The sequence below is a fragment of the Festucalex cinctus genome, chromosome 18 (genome assembly GCF_051991245.1).
Source record: "Festucalex cinctus isolate MCC-2025b chromosome 18, RoL_Fcin_1.0, whole genome shotgun sequence".
NCBI classification, from domain to species: Eukaryota; Metazoa; Chordata; class Actinopteri; order Syngnathiformes; family Syngnathidae; genus Festucalex; species Festucalex cinctus.
The window spans coordinates 10,950,857-10,972,066 of NC_135428.1; the positions used below are offsets into that span (position 1 = coordinate 10,950,857).

At 39.9% G+C, this 21,210-nt stretch overlaps 1 protein-coding gene across 1 annotated transcript in view; it reads right to left on the bottom strand.

The window, feature by feature from the left end:
* tmem135 (transmembrane protein 135) overlaps positions 1-21,210 on the bottom strand; it is a 41,883-nt gene that overhangs the window by 2,524 nt on the left and 18,149 nt on the right. The window contains exons 3-11 of the mRNA XM_077505367.1: positions 1,494-1,586; positions 1,382-1,415; positions 1,053-1,118; positions 904-950; positions 787-828; positions 534-704; positions 379-448; positions 136-303; positions 3-66 (exon numbers count right to left, since the gene is read on the bottom strand). Of these exons, the coding sequence (XP_077361493.1) occupies positions 3-66; positions 136-303; positions 379-448; positions 534-704; positions 787-828; positions 904-950; positions 1,053-1,118; positions 1,382-1,415; positions 1,494-1,586 (755 nt within the window). The remainder of the gene's footprint in view (positions 1-2; positions 67-135; positions 304-378; positions 449-533; positions 705-786; positions 829-903; positions 951-1,052; positions 1,119-1,381; positions 1,416-1,493; positions 1,587-21,210) is intronic.

Genomic DNA, 21,210 nt, shown 5'->3' on the forward strand with positions numbered 1-21,210 from the left:
ACCAGCCACCAAAGCGTGGAGCTCGTCGTCAATATCCCGCAACCAACGAAGCAAGCAGCTTGCTCCCTGAATTAACCAGAAAGGGACTTTGAAAAATTGACCAGAAACGGCCCTCAAAATCAAACAAACACATACCTTGTAGATGCTGACAAAAGATCCCAAAAAGGCCCCGAGCTGGAAGTTGTCTTTGTTGTAGAAGAGCGAGGGGAGTCGTGAGGGTTTCGAGAAGAGGTACCGGAAAGCTGAGGGCACTTTAAGGCAGCACTGAATCAAGTAGCCGACACTAAACATCCTCACAAAACCCTGAGCAGAAAGCGTCTCACGTAAGAGTATTTAGGAACTGGAAAATATGTGCATCACATAAGCACAGAGACTTACTTTAATGCAGTAGGAAATGCAGTTGTCATGTTGATGTTTACAACATCTGTGCTTCGGCCCTCGTTTGCATCTGGATGATGCAAAATAATAAATGCAAAGATGAATACAAAAATGCCTTTATAACACAATGAGTATGTGTGAGAGGGTTCCCGCACATTGAGTCTAACAGCTCCCTGGTGTAGGCTAGCAAAGATTTCCTCCTCGACTCGAGCGGCACTGCTGAGGCGTGTGAAGGCTCTGAGGCCGCCAACACATCTCGGGGATTTGCGGCAACCTGCTCGGCCAGAACAGAGTGAGATGGGATCTCTTCCTTGCCGATGATGAATCTGAGTTGTTAGAGAATATGTGGCGACATTGTCAAATTTCTGTAGCTCCGGATGAAGTAAGCAAAGTGAGTCAGTAACTTACTTTAATGCGGAGAATGCAAAGCCTTTAAGGCCGTCTTTAGTCCTGCAGGATAACACACAACTATACATAAATAATCATCTTTAGCTATGGGAGCATATTCCACTGATAGGATCTGACCTGAAGAAGAACATGTAGAGGGAGGCAGTTATGCAGAAGAGCAGCACCTAAAGGTGGGGTAAAGAGAGTAAATACAACAACGTGGAATGACTATGAAAAACAGGTTTCCCAATCGTAAGATCAAAACTCTTCTTTTTTTTTTCTCTTACCTCGCCATGTTTGATAGGTCTGACGAAGCCCCGTGTTACGGCCATGCGGAACAAAGTCTCCGTTGCCTGCAAATAGACAATAGACACTCACTCACACGACACATCACCAGTTGTGTGTCTATTTCCATTGTACAAATGCACTGCATTATTGATGGGAATAAAAGACAAATGGACATCAACACATGGAGATAGTGTGCATTAATATCGGAGATAGTTTTACATTCACCACCACATCCTCTCACGTCTTATTTAAAAACAAAAACGGAAGTCTGTAAAAAAAAAAAAAAAAAAAAAAAAAAAAAATGCTTCATCAACATAGTAATACTTACAAGATTTGTCATGTATATTGTGAGAAGTCCCCTCCTGCACAAGGAGAATATGTCATAACTTGATGCCTTGTTTTGTATGTTGCATTAATTGTGACAAACTGAACAATCTCACCTGCTTTTACGTTCCAAGAGGATAGCGATATAGGAGGCAGGTAGGGCTGAGCCAAACCCAGCGGACCAGGAATAAAACCCTCCCAGCAGTTTCCTTCAGTGGAAATATTCAGTGTTAGTTACTGTGTGAACTGTGAATGCAAAGTAGAGGTGGGAATCTTGGGGCACCTCACGATTCGATTGCGATTACGATTCAGAGGCTACGATTCGATTATAAAACGATTATTGATTTCCCCCCCAGGCAGCAGAAAAAAACCAATGTATTTTGGTGCTTTTAATGTTTCGTACATTAGTTACAAAAATAGTACAAAAGTCCTCTCAGGCCTAAACAAACTACTATTTCAGTATCAAGTTAACAGTTCAAAACAGTAAATAAAATACTCAAGTCCTCATTCTGTAACAACAGCTTTTAAGTATATTCAGTCTTCAACAGAATAAAACATAGCATTGAGCAAAAATATATTATTTTTATCCACTCAAAAGTGCACTGAGGTATAAATGAAAGACAATGTGAACTACTACTTCAATACAAATGCCTTAAAAAAAAAAAGTGCTTTCCTGCTTTTTAAGTTGTGTAAAGATGAACATGTAAACATTAAAGTTTCTCAGAGGTACAAAAAAAAAAAAAACCTCAAGTGCTTTTCTGCTTTTTAACTTGTGTAAACATGAACGTGTAAACATTAATGGGATCGTTCTGCTTTTTTAACATGAATCTCAATTTGATCCTCACCTCCCGTGTGTGCGATCAGCGCTGACTTCGGCGTTGGACGAGAGGAAAATAGTCCACCAAGCTGGCTGGGGTCTCGGAAATAAAGCGTTTTTCTTCTAAAAACTTTTTGTTTTCAAAAGCGTGATACATTTCCACCACAATACTCTTTTCTGAATAAAGTCAGACGCCATTACCGCCAGCCACTACTTTTCTGTTCGTTCGTTCGTATCACTGCGCGGCGCCCTGTCGAACGCTAACCGACGCACTGCAGCCAGCTAGCTGATACTTCCGCCTGAAGTTGTTTGCCTTTTCGGAGCAGGTCTGATCTGACGAAGAGGTGGGTTGGTCAGCTCAGCCATGCTTGTTAGGGCCCGAGCAGCGACCGCTGCGAGGTCCCTATTGTTTTTCAAGGAATTCTTATTATTCTTCTTCTTTTTATTAGGGCCCGAGCAGCGACCGCTGCGAGGTCCCTATTGTTTTTGTAAAAATTATTATTATTATTATTAGGGCCCGAGCAGCGACCGCTGCGAGGTCCCTATTGTTTTTGTAAAAATTATTATTATTATTATTATTAGGGCCCGAGCAGCAACCGCTGCGAGGTCCCTCTTGTTTTTGTAAGAATTATTATTATTATTATTCTTCTCCGTAAACGATCTCATTTTTGAGGGCCTAAACATTTACGAAAACTCACCAAACTTTGCAGTCTCTTCGTGCCCGGTGAAAAATTTGATATTATGTAGTTGTCATAACAACGCAACTCTATAGCGCCACCTAGCGTAGATAAATAAAAACCAATCCCGGCCCGTTTGAGCTAGAGCTACGAAAATTGGCAGGCACGTGTAGCACCCCGAGACGCACAAAAAAGTCAGTGGAAGCCATTTCCTAAAATGTACAGGAAGTGAGCTATGAATTTTTGAATGTCCAATTTTGGCCCATTTTGGCACATTCATTGTGGTCATACTTTTTCCCCCTTTGCAAATATTTTTCAGCCAATTAACTTCAAACTTGGCATTTATCATCTCAAGACCTGAGACAACAACTGGGCAAAATATCTTGACTTTTTGAAATACTATATGACGGGGGCGGGGCATCAAATATTGCCTTTAAAATTTCATTTGTCCAGAAAGACAAAATGCTGAATAACTCCCATGTACAAGCTCCAAAAAATCTCAAACTTCTCATGCAACTTAATAGTCACGGCCTGAAGACATCTATATGATAAAATTCTGTTATATATATAGCACCACCTAGTGGTGACAATAAATGTCATACTTTACGTTTTTAGCTACTGTGCCAAGCTCTTTGAAGGGATCCAGTTGAAAATTGGTCAGACAAGCCTTAAGATGTTGATCATGCCCTACACCGAATATTGTAACTTTTCGCCAAAGGGCGTGGCCGCTACGGTGCCGCAAAGTCTGGTAATTTTTCGTGGCAATAAAAGCTGCTTTAACTTGACCCAGATGATCCTATCTTCTCAAAATTTCACACATTTGATGAGAGTCCAGCCCTTAAGACATCTACGTACTTATATTTCATCTTACTGATAGCGCCACCTACTGGCAATTTTTTTTCTTACGATTTTTCTTCAATGTTTTTCTCCATCCCCATTAACTGCACCTACCTCATATTTGCTCAGATGAGGGTTTCGGTCTTCATGATGTCACAATACGAAGTTTGTGAGTTTTCGCGAATTGCTGTGGGCGTGGCTAAGCGCTGTTCGCCAAGAAAACAACACCAATTTTGAGGGCCTAAACTGGCACAAAAACCCCTGAAACTTGGCACACACATCTGGCCTGGTAAAATGAGCAATATTTTATTGTTGATTGTGCTATTTTTACAAAAATGACTCAATAGCGCCCCCTCGAAATTTTTAACGAAGCAGCCCCGGTTGTACGTTTAAGCAAGAACGACGAATATTTTTAGGTGTATGAGGGAGCCCAAGACCTACAAAAAAGTCTCTTGTACCCATATGCTAAAATGAACAGGAAGTGAGCTACGAATTTTTGAATGTCCCATTTTTGACGATTTTTGCACATTCACAGGGGGCAGACTTTTGCCCACTTCTCCTACACGTTTCATCCGACTGAGTTAAGACTTGGCCTGGACCATGTCAAGACCTGAGCCAACGACAGGGGGAAAAATTTTGACTTTTCGAAATACTATATGATGAGGGCGGGGCATCAAAATTTGTGTTTCGCAATGTAAAAGGATATGCTTGATAACTCCCCGGGACATGCTCCAAAAAATCCCAAACTTGACATGTATGTTTATCGTCAAGGCCTGAAGTTATCTCTATGACAACATTCAGTTATATATGCAGCGCCACCTAGCCCTTGAGGCATGAAAAAAAAATACACCACATACGGTATTTTGTACAAAAAATGTAAACTCATTCTAAGTGTGATAACGAAGTCATTTATGAATATTCTTTTAGTTTCCACCACTCAAATTGTTCACTGGCTTCACACCGATCCAAACGTATGTACGTTTCCATTTTGTTTTATTCATTTTTGATTGCCCCTTTAGACAATAAAAGTAACATTGTGCAATGAGTACAACGAGCGATGATGTGTATATACACTTTTACAAAAAAATACCAATCAGGGCAACTCATTGCCTAAAAATAAAAAAGGACGCTGATTTTTGCAGGTCTTAACAATCACCAAAACCCGTTGAGCTTGACACACACACTGGCAAAAAAATATTCTCCATGAAAACGTTTATTATGCCATTTTCAAAGAAATTTTGCTTCCAATATGCCAGTACCCCAATGTGCCAGTACCCCAACGTGCAAGTACCCCAACGTGCAAGGACCCCAACGTGGCCCGGGCTGCGAGGGCCCTTTATAGCTGCTCGCAGCTCTAGTTATTATTAGGGCCCGAGCAGCTACCGCTGCGAGGTCCCTATTGTTTTTCGATCGGATTATTATTATTATTATTATTCTTCTTCTTCTTCTTCTTCTTCTCCGTAAACGATCACGATTTTGGGTACCTAAACATTTACGAAAACTCACCAAACTTTGCACACTCCTCAGGCCCGGCGAAAAATTTGATATTATGAAGTCGTCATAACAACGCGACTCTATAGCGCCCCCTAGCATAGAAAAATAAAAACCAAGCCCGGCATGTTTGAGCTAGAGCAACGAAAATTGGCAGGCACGTGTAGCACCCCGAGACGCACAAAAAAGTCTATTGGGACCATGTAGCTAAAATGTACAGGAAGTGAGCTATGAATTTTTTAATGTCCAATTTTGGCACATTCACTGTGGTCATGCTTTTTCCCCCTTTGCAAACATTTTTCATCCAATTGACTTCAAACTTGGCATTTATCATCTCAAGACCTCAGAGAACAACTGGGGGAAAAATCTTGCCTTTTCGAAATACTATATGACGGGGGCGGGGCATCAAATATTGCCTTTAAAATTTCATTTGTCCAGAAAGAGCAAATGCTTAATAACTCCCATGTTCAAGCTCCAAAAAATCTCAAACTTATCAGGCAACTTAATAGTCACGGCCTGAAAACATCTATATGATAAAATTCAGTTATCCATGTAGCGCCACCTAGTGGTAACAATAATTGTCATACTTTACGTTTTTAGCTACTGTGCTGAGCTCGTTGAAGGGATCCATTTGAAAATTGGTCAGAAAAGCCTTAAGATGTTGATCATGCCCCACACCGAATATTGTAACTTTTCGTCAAAGGGCGTGGCCGCTACGGTGACGCAAAATCTGAAGATTTTTCGTGAAAATAAAAGCTGCATTAACTTGACCGAGATGATCCTATCTTCTCAAAATTTCACACATTTGATGAGAGTCCAGCTCTAAAGACATCTACAAACTTACATTTCATCTAACTGATAGCGCCACCTAGTGGCAATTTTTTTTCTTACGAATTTTCTTCTACGTTTTTCTCCAAACACGTTAACTGGACCTACCTCATATTTGCTCAGAGGAGGGTTTCGGCCTTCATGATGTCACAACACGAAGTTTGTGAGTTTTCGCGAATTGCTGTAGGCGTGGCTAAGCGCTGTTCGCCAAGAAAACAACGCCAGTTTTGAGGGTCTAAACATGCACAGAAACTCCTGAAACTTGGCACACACATCTGGCCTGGTAAAATGAGCAATATTTTATTGTTGATTGTGCTATTTTTACAAAAATGACTCAATAGCGCCCCCTCGAAATTTTTAACGAAGCAGCCCCGGTTGTACGTTTAAGCAAGAACGCCGAATATTTTTAGGTGTATGAGGGAGCCCAAGACCTACAAAAAAGTCTCTTGTACCCATATGCTAAAATGAACAGGAAGTGAGCTACGAATTTTTGAATGTCCCATTTTTGACGATTTTTGCACATTCACAGGGGGCAGACTTTTGCCCACTTCTCCTACACGTTTCATCCGACTGAGTTAAGACTTGGCCTGGACCATGTCAAGACCTGAGCCAACGACAGGGGGAAATATTTTGACTTTTCGAAATACTATATGATGAGGGCGGGGCATCAAAATTTGTGTTTCACAATGAAAAAGGATATGCTTGATAACTCCCCGGTACATGCTCCAAAAAATCCCAAACTTGACATGTATGTTTATCGTCAAGGCCTGAAGTTATCTCTATGACAACATTCAGTTATATATGCAGCGCCACCTAGCCCTTGAGGCATGAAAAAAAAATACCCCACATACGGTATTTTGTACAAAAAATGTACACTCATTCTAAGTGTGATAACTAAGTCATTTATGAATATTTTTTTAGTTTCCACCACTCAAAATGTTCACTGGCATCAGACTTATCCAAACATATATATATTTTTATTTATTTTTGATAGCCTCTATGGACATTAAAAGCAATATCGTGAATGAAGGATATGCTTAATAACTCCACGGTACATGCTCCAAAAAAAAATCCCACACTTGACATGTATGCTTATAATCAAGGCCTGAAGGTATCTCTATGACAACATTCAGTTATAAATACAGCGCCACCTAGCCCTTGAGGCTTGTATAAAAAAAAAATAAATACCCCACATACGGAATTTTGTACAAAAAATGTACACTCATTCTAAGTGTGATAACTAAGTCATTTATGAATATTCTTTTAGTTTCCACTACTCAAATTGTTCACTGGCTTCACACCGATCCAAACGTATGTACGTTTCCATTTTGTTTTATTCATTTTTGATTGCCCCTTTGGACAATAAAAGTAACATTGTGCAATGAGTACAACGAGCGATGATGTGTATATACACTTTTACAAAAAAATACCAATCAGGGCAACTCATTGCCTAAAAATAAAAAAGGACGCTGATTTTTGCAGGTCTTAACAATCACCAAAACCCGTTGAGCTTGACACACACACTGGCAAAAAAATATTCTACATGTAAACGTTTATTATGCCATTTTCAAAGAAATTTTGCTTCCAATATGCCAGTACCCCAACGTGCCAGTACCCCAACGTGCAAGTACCCCAACGTGCAAGGACCCCAACGTGGCCCGGGCTGCGAGGGCCCTTTATAGCTGCTCGCAGCTCTAGTTATTCTTATTCTTCTTCTTCTTCTTCTTCTTCTCCGTAAACGATCACGATTTTGGGTACCTAAACATTTACGAAAACTCACCAAACTTTGCACACTCCTCAGGCCCGGCGAAAAATTTGATATTATGAAGTCGTCATAACAACGCGACTCTATAGCGCCCCCTAGCATAGAAAAATAAAAACCAAGCCCGGCATGTTTGAGCTAGAGCAACGAAAATTGGCAGGCACGTGTAGCACCCCGAGACGCACAAAAAAGTCTATTGGGACCATGTAGCTAAAATGTACAGGAAGTGAGCTATGAATTTTTTAATGTCCAATTTTGGCCTATTTTGGCACATTCACTGTGGTCATGCTTTTTCCCCCTTTGCAAACATTTTTTATCCAATTGACTTCAAACTTGGCATTTATCATCTCAAGACCTGAGAGAACAACTGGGGAAAAAATCTTGCCTTTTCGAAATACTATATGACGGGGGCGGGGCATCAAATATTGCCTTTAAAATTTCATTTGTCCAGAAAGAGCAAATGCTTAATAACTCCCATGTTCAAGCTCCAAAAAATCTCAAACTTATCAGGCAACTTAATAGTCACGGCCTGAAAACATCTATATGATAAAATTCAGTTATCCATGTAGCGCCACCTAGTGGTAACAATAATTGTCATACTTTACGTTTTTAGCTACTGTGCTGAGCTCGTTGAAGGGATCCAGTTGAAAATTGGTCAGAAAAGCCTTAAGATGTTGATCATGCCCCACACCGAATATTGTAACTTTTCGCCAAAGGGCGTGGCCGCTACGGTGCCGCAAAGTCTGAAGATTTCTCGTGACAACAAAAGCTGCATTAACTTGACCGAGATGATGCTATCTTCTCAAAATTTTACACAATTGATGAGAGTCCAGCCCTAAAGACATCTACAAACTTATATTTCATCTTACTGATAGCGCCACCTACTGGCAATTTTTTTTCTTACGATTTTTCTTCAATGTTTTTCTCCAACCATGTTAACTGGACCTACCTCATATTTGCTCAGATGAGGGTGTCGGCCTTCATGCTGTCACAACACGAAGTTTGTGAGTTTTCGCGAGTCGCTGTGGGCGTGGCTAAGCGCTGTTCGCCAAGAAAACAACGCCAATTTTGAGGGCCTAAACTGGCACAGAAACACACGAAACTTGGCACACACAGCTGGCCTGGCAAAATGAGCAATTTTTTATCGGCGATTGTGCTATTTTTACAAAAATGACTCAATAGCGCCCCCTAGAAATCTTTAACGAAACAGCCCCAGTTGTACGTTTAAGCAAGAACGACGAATATTTTTAGGTGTATGAGGGAGCCCAAGACCTACAAAAAAGTCTCTTGTACCCATATGCTAAAATGAACAGGAAGTGAGCTACGAATTTTTGAATGTCCCATTTTTGACGATTTTTGCACATTCACAGGGGGCAGACTTTTGCCCACTTCTCCTACACGTTTCATCTGACTGAGTTCAGACTTGGCCTGGACCATGTCAAGACCTGAGCCAACGACAGGGGGAAAAATTTTGACTTTTCAAAATACTATATGATGAGGGCGGGGCATCAAAATTTGTGTTTCGCAATGAAAAAGGATATGCTTGATAACTCCCCGGTACATGCTCCAAAAAATCCCAAACTTGACATGTATGTTTATCGTCAAGGCCTGAAGTTATCTCTATGACAACATTCAGTTATATATGCAGCGCCACCTAGCCCTTGAGGCATAAAAAAAAAATACCCCACATACGGTATTTTGTACAAAAAATGTAAACTCATTCTAAGTGTGATAACTAAGCCATTTATGAATATTCTTTTAGTTTCCACCACTCAAAATGTTCACTGGCATCAGACTTATCCAAACATATATATATTTAGGGCCCGAGCAGCGACCGCTGCGAGGTCCCTATTGTTTTTGTAAAAAATTTTATTATTATTATTATTATTATTATTATTATTAGGGCCCGAGCAGCGACCGCTGCGAGGTCCCTATTGTTTTTGTAAAAATTATTATTATTATTATTATTATTATTATTATTATTATTCTTCTTCTTCTTTATTCTCCGCAAACGATCGCGATTTTGGGTACCTAAACATTCACGAAAACTCACCGAACTTTGCGCACTCTTCGGGCCCGGCGAAAAATTTGATATTATGAAGTCGTCATAACAACGCGACTCTATAGCGCCCCCTAGCGTAGAAAAATAAAAACCAAGCCCGGCACGTTTGAGCTAGAGCAACAAAAATTGGCAGGCACGTGTAGCACCCCGAGACGCACAAAAAAGTTTATTGGGACCATGTAGCTAAAATGTACAGGAAATGAGCTATGAATTTTTTAATGTCCAATTTTGGCCTATTTTGGCACATTCACTGTGGTCATGCTTTTTCCCCCTTTGCAAACATTTTTCATCCAGTTGACTTCAAAATTGGCATTTATCATCTCAAGACCTGAGACAACAACTGGGCAAAAAACCTTGACTTTTTGAAATACTATATGACGGGGGCGGGGCATCAAATATTGCCTTTAAAATTTCATTTGTCCAGAAAGAGCAAATGCTTAATAACTCCCATGTTCAAGCTCCAAAAAATCTCAAACTTCTCAGGCAATGTAATAGTCACGGCCTGAAAACATCTATATGATAAAATTCAGTTATACATATAGCGCCACCTAGTGGTAACAATAAATGTCATACTTTACGTTTTTAGCTACTGCGCTGAGCTCGTTGAAGGGATCTAGTTGAAAATTGGTCAGAAAAGCCTTAAGATGTTGATCATGCCCCACACCGAATATTGTAACTTTTCGCCAAAGGGCGTGGCCGCTACGATGCCGCAAAGTTTGAAGATTTTTCGTGACAATAAAAGCTGCATTAACTTGACCGAGATGATCCTATCTTCTCAAAATTTCACATTTTTGATGAGAGTCCAGCCCTAAAGACATCTATGAACTTATATTTCATCTTACTGATAGCGCCACCTAGTGGCAATTTTTTTTCTTACGAATTTTCTTCTACGTTTTTGTCCAAACACGTTAACTGGACCTACCTCAGATTTGCTCAGATGAGGGTTTTGGCCTTCATGATGTCACAACACGAAGTTTGTGAGTTTTCGTGAATTGCTGTGGGCGTGGCTAAGCGCTGTTCGCCAAGAAAACAACGCCGGTTTTGAGGGTCTAAACATGCACAGAAACTCATGAAACTTGGCACACACATCTGGCCTGGTAAAATGAGCAATATTTTAATGTTGATTGTGCTATTTTTACAAAAATGACTCAATAGCGCCCCCTAGAAAATTTTAATGAAGCAGCCCCGGTTGTACGTTTAAGCAAGATCTCCGAAAACTTTTAGGTTTATGAGGGAGCCCAAGACCTACATAAAAGTCTCTTGGACCTATATGCTAAAATGAACAGGAAGTGAGGTACGAATTTTTGAATGTCCCATTTTTGATGATTTTTGCACATTTACAGGGGGCATACGTTTGCCCACTTCTTCTCCACGTTTCATCCGACTGAGTTCAGACTTGACCTGGACAATGTCAAGACCTGAGCCAACGACAGGGGGGAAAATCTTGACTTTTCGAAATACTATATGATGAGGGCGTGGCATCAAAATTTGTGTTTCGCAATGAAAAAGGATATGCTTGATAACTCCCCGGTACATGCTCCAAAAAATCCCAAACTTGACATGTATGTTTATCGTCAAGGCCTGAAGTTATCTCTATGACAACATTCAGTTATATATGCAGCGCCACCTAGCCCTTGAGGCATAAAAAAAAAATACCCCACATACGGTATTTTGTACAAAAAATGTAAACTCATTCTAAGTGTGATAACTCAGTCATTTATGAATATTCTTTTAGTTTCCACCACTCAAAATGTTCACTGGCATCAGACTTATCCAAACATATATATATTTTTATTTATTTTTGATAGCCTCTATGGACATTAAAAGCAATATCGTGAATGAAGGATATGCTTAATAACTCCACGGTACATGCTCCAAAAAAAATCCCACACTTGACATGTATGCTTATAATCAAGGCCTGAAGGTATCTCTATGACAACATTCAGTTATAAATACAGCGCCACCTAGCCCTTGAGGCTTATATAAAAAAAAAAATAAATACCCCACATACGGTATTTTGTACAAAAAATGTACACTCATTCTAAGTGTGATAACTAAGTCATTTATGAATATTCTTTTAGTTTCCACCACTCAAATTGTTCACTGGCTTCACACCGATCCAAACGTATGTACGTTTCCATTTTGTTTTATTCATTTTTGATTGCCCCTTTGGACAATAAAAGTAACATTGTGCAATGAGTACAACGAGCGATGATGTGTATATACACTTTTACAAAAAAATACCAATCAGGGCAACTCATTGCCTAAAAATAAAAAAGGACGCTGATTTTTGCAGGTCTTAACAATCACCAAAACCCGTTGAGCTTGACACACACACTGGCAAAAAAATATTCTACATGTAAACGTTTATTATGCCATTTTCAAAGAAATTTTGCTTCAAATATGCCAGTACCCCAATGTGCCAGTACCCCAACGTGCAAGTACCCCAACGTGCAAGGACCCCAACGTGGCCCGGGCTGCGAGGGCCCTTTATAGCTGCTCGCAGCTCTAGTTATTCTTCTTCTTCTTTATTCTCCGCAAACGATCGCGATTTTGGGTACCTAAACATTCACGAAAACTCACCGAACTTTGCAGACTCCTCAGGCCCGGCGAAAAATTTGATATTATTAAGTCGTCATAACAATGCGACTCGATAGCGCCCCCTAGCGTAGAAAAATAAAAACCAAGCCCGGCACGTTTGAGCTAGAGCAACAAAAATTGGCAGGCACGTGTAGCACCCCGAGACGCACAAAAAAGTCTATTGGGACCATGTAGCTAAAATGTACAGGAAGTGAGCTATGAATTTTTTTATGTCCAATTTTGGCCTATTTTGGCACATTCACTGTGGTCATGCTTTTTCCCCCTTTGCAAACATTTTTCATCCAATTGACTTCAAACTTGGCATTTATCATCTCAAGACCTGAGAGAACAACTGGGCAAAATATCTTGCTTTTTTGAAATACTATATGACGGGGGCGGGGCATCAAATATTGCCTTTAAAATTTCATTTGTCCAGAAAGAGCAAATGCTTAATAACTCCCATGTTCAAGCTCCAAAAAATCTCAAACTTCTCAGGCAATGTAATAGTCACGGCCTGAAAACATCTATATGATAAAATTCAGTTATACATATAGCGCCACCTAGTGGTAACAATAAATGTCATACTTTACGTTTTTAGCTACTGTGCTGAGCTCGTTGAAGGGATCCATTTGAAAATTGGTCAGAAAAGCCTTAAGATGTTGATCATGCCCCACACCGAATATTGTAACTTTTCGCCAAAGGGCGTGGCCGCTACGGTGACGCAAAGTCTGAAGATCTTTCGTGAAAATAAAAGCTGCATTAACTTGACCGAGATGATCCTATCTTCTCAAAATTTCACACATTTGATGAGAGTCCAGCCCTAAAGACATCTACTGACTTATATTTCATCTAACTGATAGCGCCACCTAGTGGCAATTTTTTTTCTTACGAATTTTCTTCTACGTTTTTCTCCAAACACGTTAACTGGACCTACCTCATATTTGCTCAGATGAGGGTTTCGGCCTTCATGATGTCACAACACGAAGTTTGTGAGTTTTCGCGAATTGCTGTGGGTGTGGCTAAGCGCTGTTCGCCAAGAAAACAACGCCAGTTTTGAGGGTCTAAACATGCACAGAAACTCCTGAAACTTGGCACACACATCTGGCCTGGTAAAATGAGCAATATTTTATTGTTGATTGTGCTATTTTTACAAAAATGACTCAATAGCGCCCCCTCGAAATTTTTAACGAAGCAGCCCCGGTTGTACGTTTAAGCAAGAACGACGAATATTTTTAGGTGTATGAGGGAGCCCAAGACCTACAAAAAAGTCTCTCGGACCCTTATGCTAAAATGAACAGGAAATGAGCTACGAATTTTTGAATGTCCCATTTTTGACAATTTTTGCACATTCACAGGGGGCAGACTTTTGCCCACTTCTCCTACACGTTTCATCTGACTGAGTTAAGACTTGACCTGGACCATGTCAAGACCTGAGCCAACGACAGGGGGAAAAATCTTGACCTTTCGAAATACTATATGATGAAGGCGGGGCATCAAAATTTGTGTTTCGCAATGAAAAAGGATATGCTTGATAACTCCCCGGTACATGCTCCAAAAAATCCCAAACTTGACATGTATGTTTATCGTCAAGGCCTGAAGTTATCTCTATGACAACATTCAGTTATATATGCAGCGCCACCTAGCCCTTGAGGCATGAAAAAAAAATACCCCACATACGGTATTTTGTACAAAAAATGTACACTCATTCTAAGTGTGATAACGAAGTCATTTATGAATATTCTTTTAGTTTCCACCACTCAAAATGTTCACTGGCATCAGACTTATCCAAACATATATATATTTTTATTTATTTTTGATAGCCTCTATGGACATTAAAAGCAATATCGTGAATGAAGGATATGCTTAATAACTCCACGGTACATGCTCCAAAAAAAATCCCACACTTGACATGTATGCTTATAATCAAGGCCTGAAGGTATCTCTATGACAACATTCAGTTATAAATACAGCGCCACCTAGCCGTTGAGGCTTATATAAAAAAATTTAAAAAATACCCCACATACGGTATTTTGTACAAAAAATGTACACTCATTCTAAGTGTGATAACTAAGTCATTTATGAATATTCTTTTAGTTTCCACCACTCAAATTGTTCACTGGCTTCACACGATCCAAACGTATGTACGTTTCCATTTTGTTTTATTCATTTTTGATTGCCCCTTTGGACAATAAAAGTAAACATTGTGCAATGAGTACAACGAGCGATGATGTGTATATACACTTTTACAAAAAAATACCAATCAGGGCAACTCATTGCCTAAAAATAAATAAGAACGCTGATTTTTGCAGGTCTTAACAATCACCAAAATCCGTTGAGCTTGACAGACACTGGCAAAAAAAATATTCTACATGTAAACGTTTATTATGCCATTTTCAAAGAAATTTTGCTTCCAATATGCCAGTACCCCAACGTGCCAGTACCCCAACGTGCAAGTACCCCAACGTGCAAGGACCCCAACGTGGCCCGGGCTGCGAGGGCCCTTTATAGCTGCTCGCAGCTCTAGTTATTAGGGCCCGAGCAGCGACCGCTGCGAGGTCCCTATTGTTTTTGTAAAAATTATTATTAGGGCCCGAGCAGCGACCGCTGCGAGGTCCCTATTGTTTTTGTAAAAATTATTATTTTTATTATTATTATTAGGGCCCGAGCAGCGACCGCTGCGAGGTCCCTATTGTTTTTGTAAAAATTATTATTATTATTATTATTATTAGGGCCCGAGCAGCGACCGCTGCGAGGTCCCTATTGTTTTTGTAAAAATTATTATTAGGGCCCGAGCAGCGACCGCTGCGAGGTCCCTATTGTTTTTGTAAAAATTATTATTATTATTATTATTATTATTATTATTATTATTAGGGCCCGAGCAGCGACCGCTGCGAGGTCCCTATTGTTTTTGTAAAAATTATTATTATTATTATTATTATTATTCTTCTTCTTCTTCTTCTTCTTCTTTATTCTCCGCAAACGATCGCGATTTTGGGTACCTAAACATTCACGAAAACTCACCGAACTTTGCACACTCCTCAGGCCCGGCGAAAAATTTGATATTATTAAGTCGTCATAACAATGCGACTCGATAGCGCCCCCTAGCGTAGAAAAATAAAAACCAAGCCCTGCACGTTTGAGCTAGAGCAACAAAAATTGGCAGGCACGTGTAGCACCCCGAGACGCACAAAAAAGTCTATTGGGACCATGTAGCTAAAATGTACAGGAAGTGAGCTATGAATTTTTTAATGTCCAATTTTGGCCTATTTTGGCACATTCACTGTGGTCATGCTTTTTCCCCCTTTGCAAACATTTTTCATCCAATTGACTTCAAACTTGGCATTTATCATCTCAAGACCTGAGAGAACAACTGGGCAAAACATCTTGCCTTTTTGAAATACTATATGACGGGGGCGGGGCATCAAATATTGCCTTTAAAATTTCATTTGTCCAGAAAGAGCAAATGCTTAATAACTCCCATGTTCAAGCTCCAAAAAATCTCAAACTTCTCAGGCAACGTAATAGTCACGGCCTGAAAACATCTATATGATAAAATTCAGTGATACATATAGCGCCACCTAGTGGTTACAATAAATGTCATACTTTACGTTTTTAGCTACTGTTCTGAGCTTGTTGAAGGGATCCATTTGAAAATTGGTCAGAAAAGCCTTAAGATGTTGATCATGCCCCACACCGAATATTGTAACTTTTCGCCAAAGGGCGTGGCCGCTACGGTGACGCAAAGTCTGAAGATTTTTCGTGAAAATAAAAGCTGCATTAACTTGACCGAGATGATCCTATCTTCTCAAAATTTCACACATTTGATGAGAGTCCAGCCCTAAAGACATCTACTGACTTATATTTCATCTAACTGATAGCGCCACCTAGTGGCAATTTTTTTTCTTACGAATTTTCTTCTACGTTTTTCTCCAAACACGTTAACTGGACCTACCTCATAATTGCTCAGATGAGGGTTTCGGCCTTCATGATGTCACAACACGAAGTTTGTGAGTTTTCGCGAATTGCTGTAGGCGTGGCTAAGCGCTGTTCGCCAAGAAAACAACGCCAGTTTCGAGGGTCTAAACATGCACAGAAACTCCTGAAACTTGGCACACACATCTGGCCTGGTAAAATGAGCAATATTTTATTGTTGATTGTGCTATTTTTACAAAAATGACTCAATAGCGCCCCCTCGAAATTTTTAACGAAGCAGCCCCGGTTGTACGTTTAAGCAAGAACGACGAATATTTTTAGGTGTATGGGGGAGCCCAAGACCTACAAAAAAGTCTCTTGTACCCATATGCTAAAATGAACAGGAAGTGAGCTACGAATTTTTGAATGTCCCATTTTTGACGATTTTTGCATATTCACAGGGGGCAGACTTTTGCCCACTTCTCCTACAGGTTTCATCCGACTGAGTTAAGACTTGGCCTGGACCATGTCAAGACCTGAGCCAACGACAGGGGGAAAAATTTTGACTTTTCGAAATACTATATGATGAGGGCGGGGCATCAAAATTTGTGTTTCGCAATGTAAAAGGATATGCTTGATAACTCCCCGGGACATGCTCCAAAAAATCCCAAACTTGACATGTATGTTTATCGTCAAGGCCTGAAGTTATCTCTATGACAACATTCAGTTATATATGCAGCGCCACCTAGCCCTTGAGGCATGAAAAAAAAATACCCCACATACGGTATTTTGTACAAAAAATGTACACTCATTCTAAGTGTGATAACTAAGTCATTTATGAATATTCTTTTAGTTTCCACCACTCAAATTGTTCACTGGCTTCACACCGATCCAAACGTATGTACGTTTCCATTTTGTTTTATTCATTTTTGATTGCCCCTTTAGACAATAAAAGTAACATTGTGCAATGAGTACAACGAGCGATGATGTGTATATACACTTTTACAAAAAAATACCAATCAGGGCAACTCATTGCCTAAAAATAAAAAAGGACGCTGATTTTTGCAGGTCTTAACAATCACCAAAACCCGTTGAGCTTGACACACACACTGGCAAAAAAATATTCTACATGTAAACGTTTATTATGCCATTTTCAAATAAATTTTGCTTCCAATATGCCAGTACCCCAATGTGCCAGTACCCCAACGTGCAAGTACCCCAACGTGCGAGGACCCCAACGTGGCCCGGGCTGCGAGGGCCCTTTATAGCTGCTCGCAGCTCTAGTTATTATTATTATTATTATTATTATTCTTCTTCTTCTTTATTCTCCGCAAACGATCGCGATTTTGGGTACCTAAACATTCACGAAAACTCACCGAACTTTGCACACTCCTCAGGCCCGGCGAAAAATTTGATATTATTAAGTCGTCATAACAATGCGACTCGATAGCGCCCCCTAGCGTAGAAAAATAAAAACCAAGCCCGGCACGTTTGAGCTAGAGCAACAAAAATTGGCAGGCACGTGTAGCACCCCGAGACGCACAAAAAAGTATTGGGACCATGTAGCTAAAATGTACAGGAAGTGAGCTATGAATTTTTTTATGTCCAATTTTGGCCTATTTTGGCACATTCACTGTGGTCATGCTTTTTCCCCCTTTGCAAACATTTTTCATCCAATTGACTTCAAACTTGGCATTTATCATCTCAAGACCTGAGAGAACAACTGGGCAAAACATCTTGCCTTTTTGAAATACTATATGACGGGGGTGGGGCATCAAATATTGCCTTTAAAATTTCATTTGTCCAGAAAGAGCAAATGCTTAATAACTCCCATGTTCAAGCTCCAAAAAATCTCAAACTTCTCAGGCAACGTAATAGTTACGGCCTGAAATCATCTATATGCTAAAATTCAGTTATACATATAGCGCCACCTAGTGGTTACAATAAATGTCATACTTTACGTTTTTAGCTACTGTGCTGAGCTTGTTGAAGGGATCCATTTGAAAATTGGTCAGAAAAGCCTTAAGATGTTGATCATGCCCCACACCGAATATTGTAACTTTTCGCCAAAGGGCGTGGCCGCTACGGTGACGCAAATTCTGAAGATTTTTCGTGAAAATAAAAGCTGCATTAACTTGACCGAGATGATCCTATCTTCTCAAAATTTCACACATTTGATGAGAGTCCAGCCCTAAAGACATCTACTGACTTATATTTCATCTAACTGATAGCGCCACCTAGTGGCAATTTTTTTTCTTACGAATTTTCTTCTACGTTTTTCTCCAAACACGTTAACTGGACCTACCTCATATTTGCTCAGATGAGGGTTTCGGCCTTCATGTCACAACACGAAGTTTGTGAGTTTTCGCGAATTGCTGTGGGCGTGGCTAAGCACTGTTCGCCAAGAAAACAATGCCAGTTTTGAGGGTCTAAACATGCACAGAAACTCATGAAACTTGGCACACACATCTGGCCTGGTAAAATGAGCAATATTTTATTGTTGATTGTGCTATTTTTACAAAAATGACTCAATAGCGCCCCCTAGAAGTTTTTAACGAAGCAGCCCCGGTTGTACGTTTAAGCAAGAACGACGAATATCTTTAGGTGTATGAGGGAGCCCAAGACCTACAAAAAAGTCTCTTGGACCCATATGCTAAAATGAACAGGAAGTGAGCTACAAATTTTTGAATGTCCCATTTTTGACAATTTTTGCACATTCACAGGGGGCAGACTTTTGCCCACTTCTCCTACACGTTTCATCTGACTGAGTTAAGACTTGACCTGGACCATGTCAAGACCTGAGCCAACGACAGGGGGAAAAATCTTGACCTTTCGAAATACTATATGATGAAGGCGGGGCATCAAAATTTGTGTTTCGCACTGAAAAAGGATATGCTTAATAACTCCCCGGTACATGCTCCAAAAAATCCCAAACTTGACATGTATGTTTATCGTCAAGGCCTGAAGCTATCTCTATGACAACATTCAGTTATATATGCAGCGCCACCTAGCCCTTGAGGCATAAAAAAAAAATACCCCACATACGGTATTTTGTACAAAAAATGTAAACTCATTCTAAGTGTGATAACTAAGTCATTTATGAATATTCTTTTAGTTTCCACCACTCAAAATGTTCACTGGCATCAGACTTATCCAAACATATATATATTTTTATTTATTTTTGATAGCCTCTGTGGACATTAAAAGCAATATCGTGAATGAAGGATATGCTTAATAACTCCACGGTACATGCTCCAAAAAAAATCCCACACTTGACATGTATGCTTATAATCAAGGCCTGAAGGTATCTCGATGACAACATTCAGTTATAAATACAGCGCCACCTAGCCCTTGAGGCTTATATAAAAAAAAAAAAACACATACGGTATTTTGTACAAAAAAATGTAAATTCATTCTAAGTGTGATGACTAAGTCATTTATGAATATTCTTTTAGTTTCCACCACTCAAATTGTTCACTGGCTTCACACCGATCCAAACGTATGTACGTTTCCATTTTGTTTTATTCATTTTTGATTGCCCCTTTGGACAATAAAAGTAACATTGTGCAATGAGTACAACGAGCGATGATGTGTATATATACACTTTTACAAAAAATACCAATCAGGGCAACTCATTGCCTAAAAATAAAAAAGGACGCTGATTTTTGCAGGTCTTAACAATCACCAAAACCCGTTGAGCTTGACACACACTGGCAAAAAAAATATTCTACATGTAAACGTTTATTATGCCATTTTCAAAGAAATTTTGCTTCCAATATGCCAGTACCCCAACGTGCCAGTACCCCAACGTGCCAGTACCCTAACGTGCAAGTACCCCAACGTGCAAGGACTCCAATGTGGCCCGGGCTGCGAGGGCCCTTTATAGCTGCTCGCAGCTCTAGTTATTAGGGCCCGAGCAGCGACCGCTGCGAGGTCCCTATTGTTTTTGTAAAAATTATTATTATTATTATTATTTGGGCCCGAGCAGCGACCGCTGCGAGGTCCCTATTGTTTTTGTAAAAATTATTATTATTATTATTATTATTATTATTATTATTATTAGGGCCCGAGCAGCGACCGCTGCGAGGTCCCTATTGTTTTTGTAAAAATTATTATTATTATTATTATTATTATTATTCTTCTTCTTCTTTATTCTCCGCAAACGATCCCGATTTTGGGTACCTAAACATTCACGAAAACTCACCGAACTTTGCACACTCCTCAGGCCCGGCGAAAAATTTTATATTATGAAGTCGTCATAACAACGCGACTCTATAGCGCCCCCTAGCGTAGAAAAATAAAAACCAAGCCCGGCACGTTTGAGCTAGAGCAACGAAAATTGGCAGGCACGTGTAGCACCCCGAGACGCACAAAAAAGTCTATTGGGACCATGTAGCTAAAATGTACAGGAAGTGAGCTATGAATTTTTTAATGTCCAATTTTGGCCTATTTTGGCACATTCACTGTGGTCATGCTTTTTCCCCCTTTGCAAACATTTTTCATCCAATTGACTTCAAACTTGGCATTTATCATCTCAAGACCTGAGAGAACAACTGGGCAAAACATCTTGCCTTTTTGAAATACTCTATGACGGGGGCGGGGCATCAAATATTGCCTTTAAAATTTAATTTGTCCAGAAAGAGCAAATGCTTAATAACTCCCATGTTCAAGCTCCAAAAAATCTCAAACTTCTCAGGCAACGTAATAGTCACGGCCTGAAAACATCTATATGATAAAATTCAGTTATACATATAGCGCCACCTAGTGGTTACAATAAATGTCATACTTTACGTTTTTAGCTACTGTGCTGAGCTTGTTGAAGGGATCCATTTGAAAATTGGTCAGAAAAGCCTTAAGATGTTGCTCA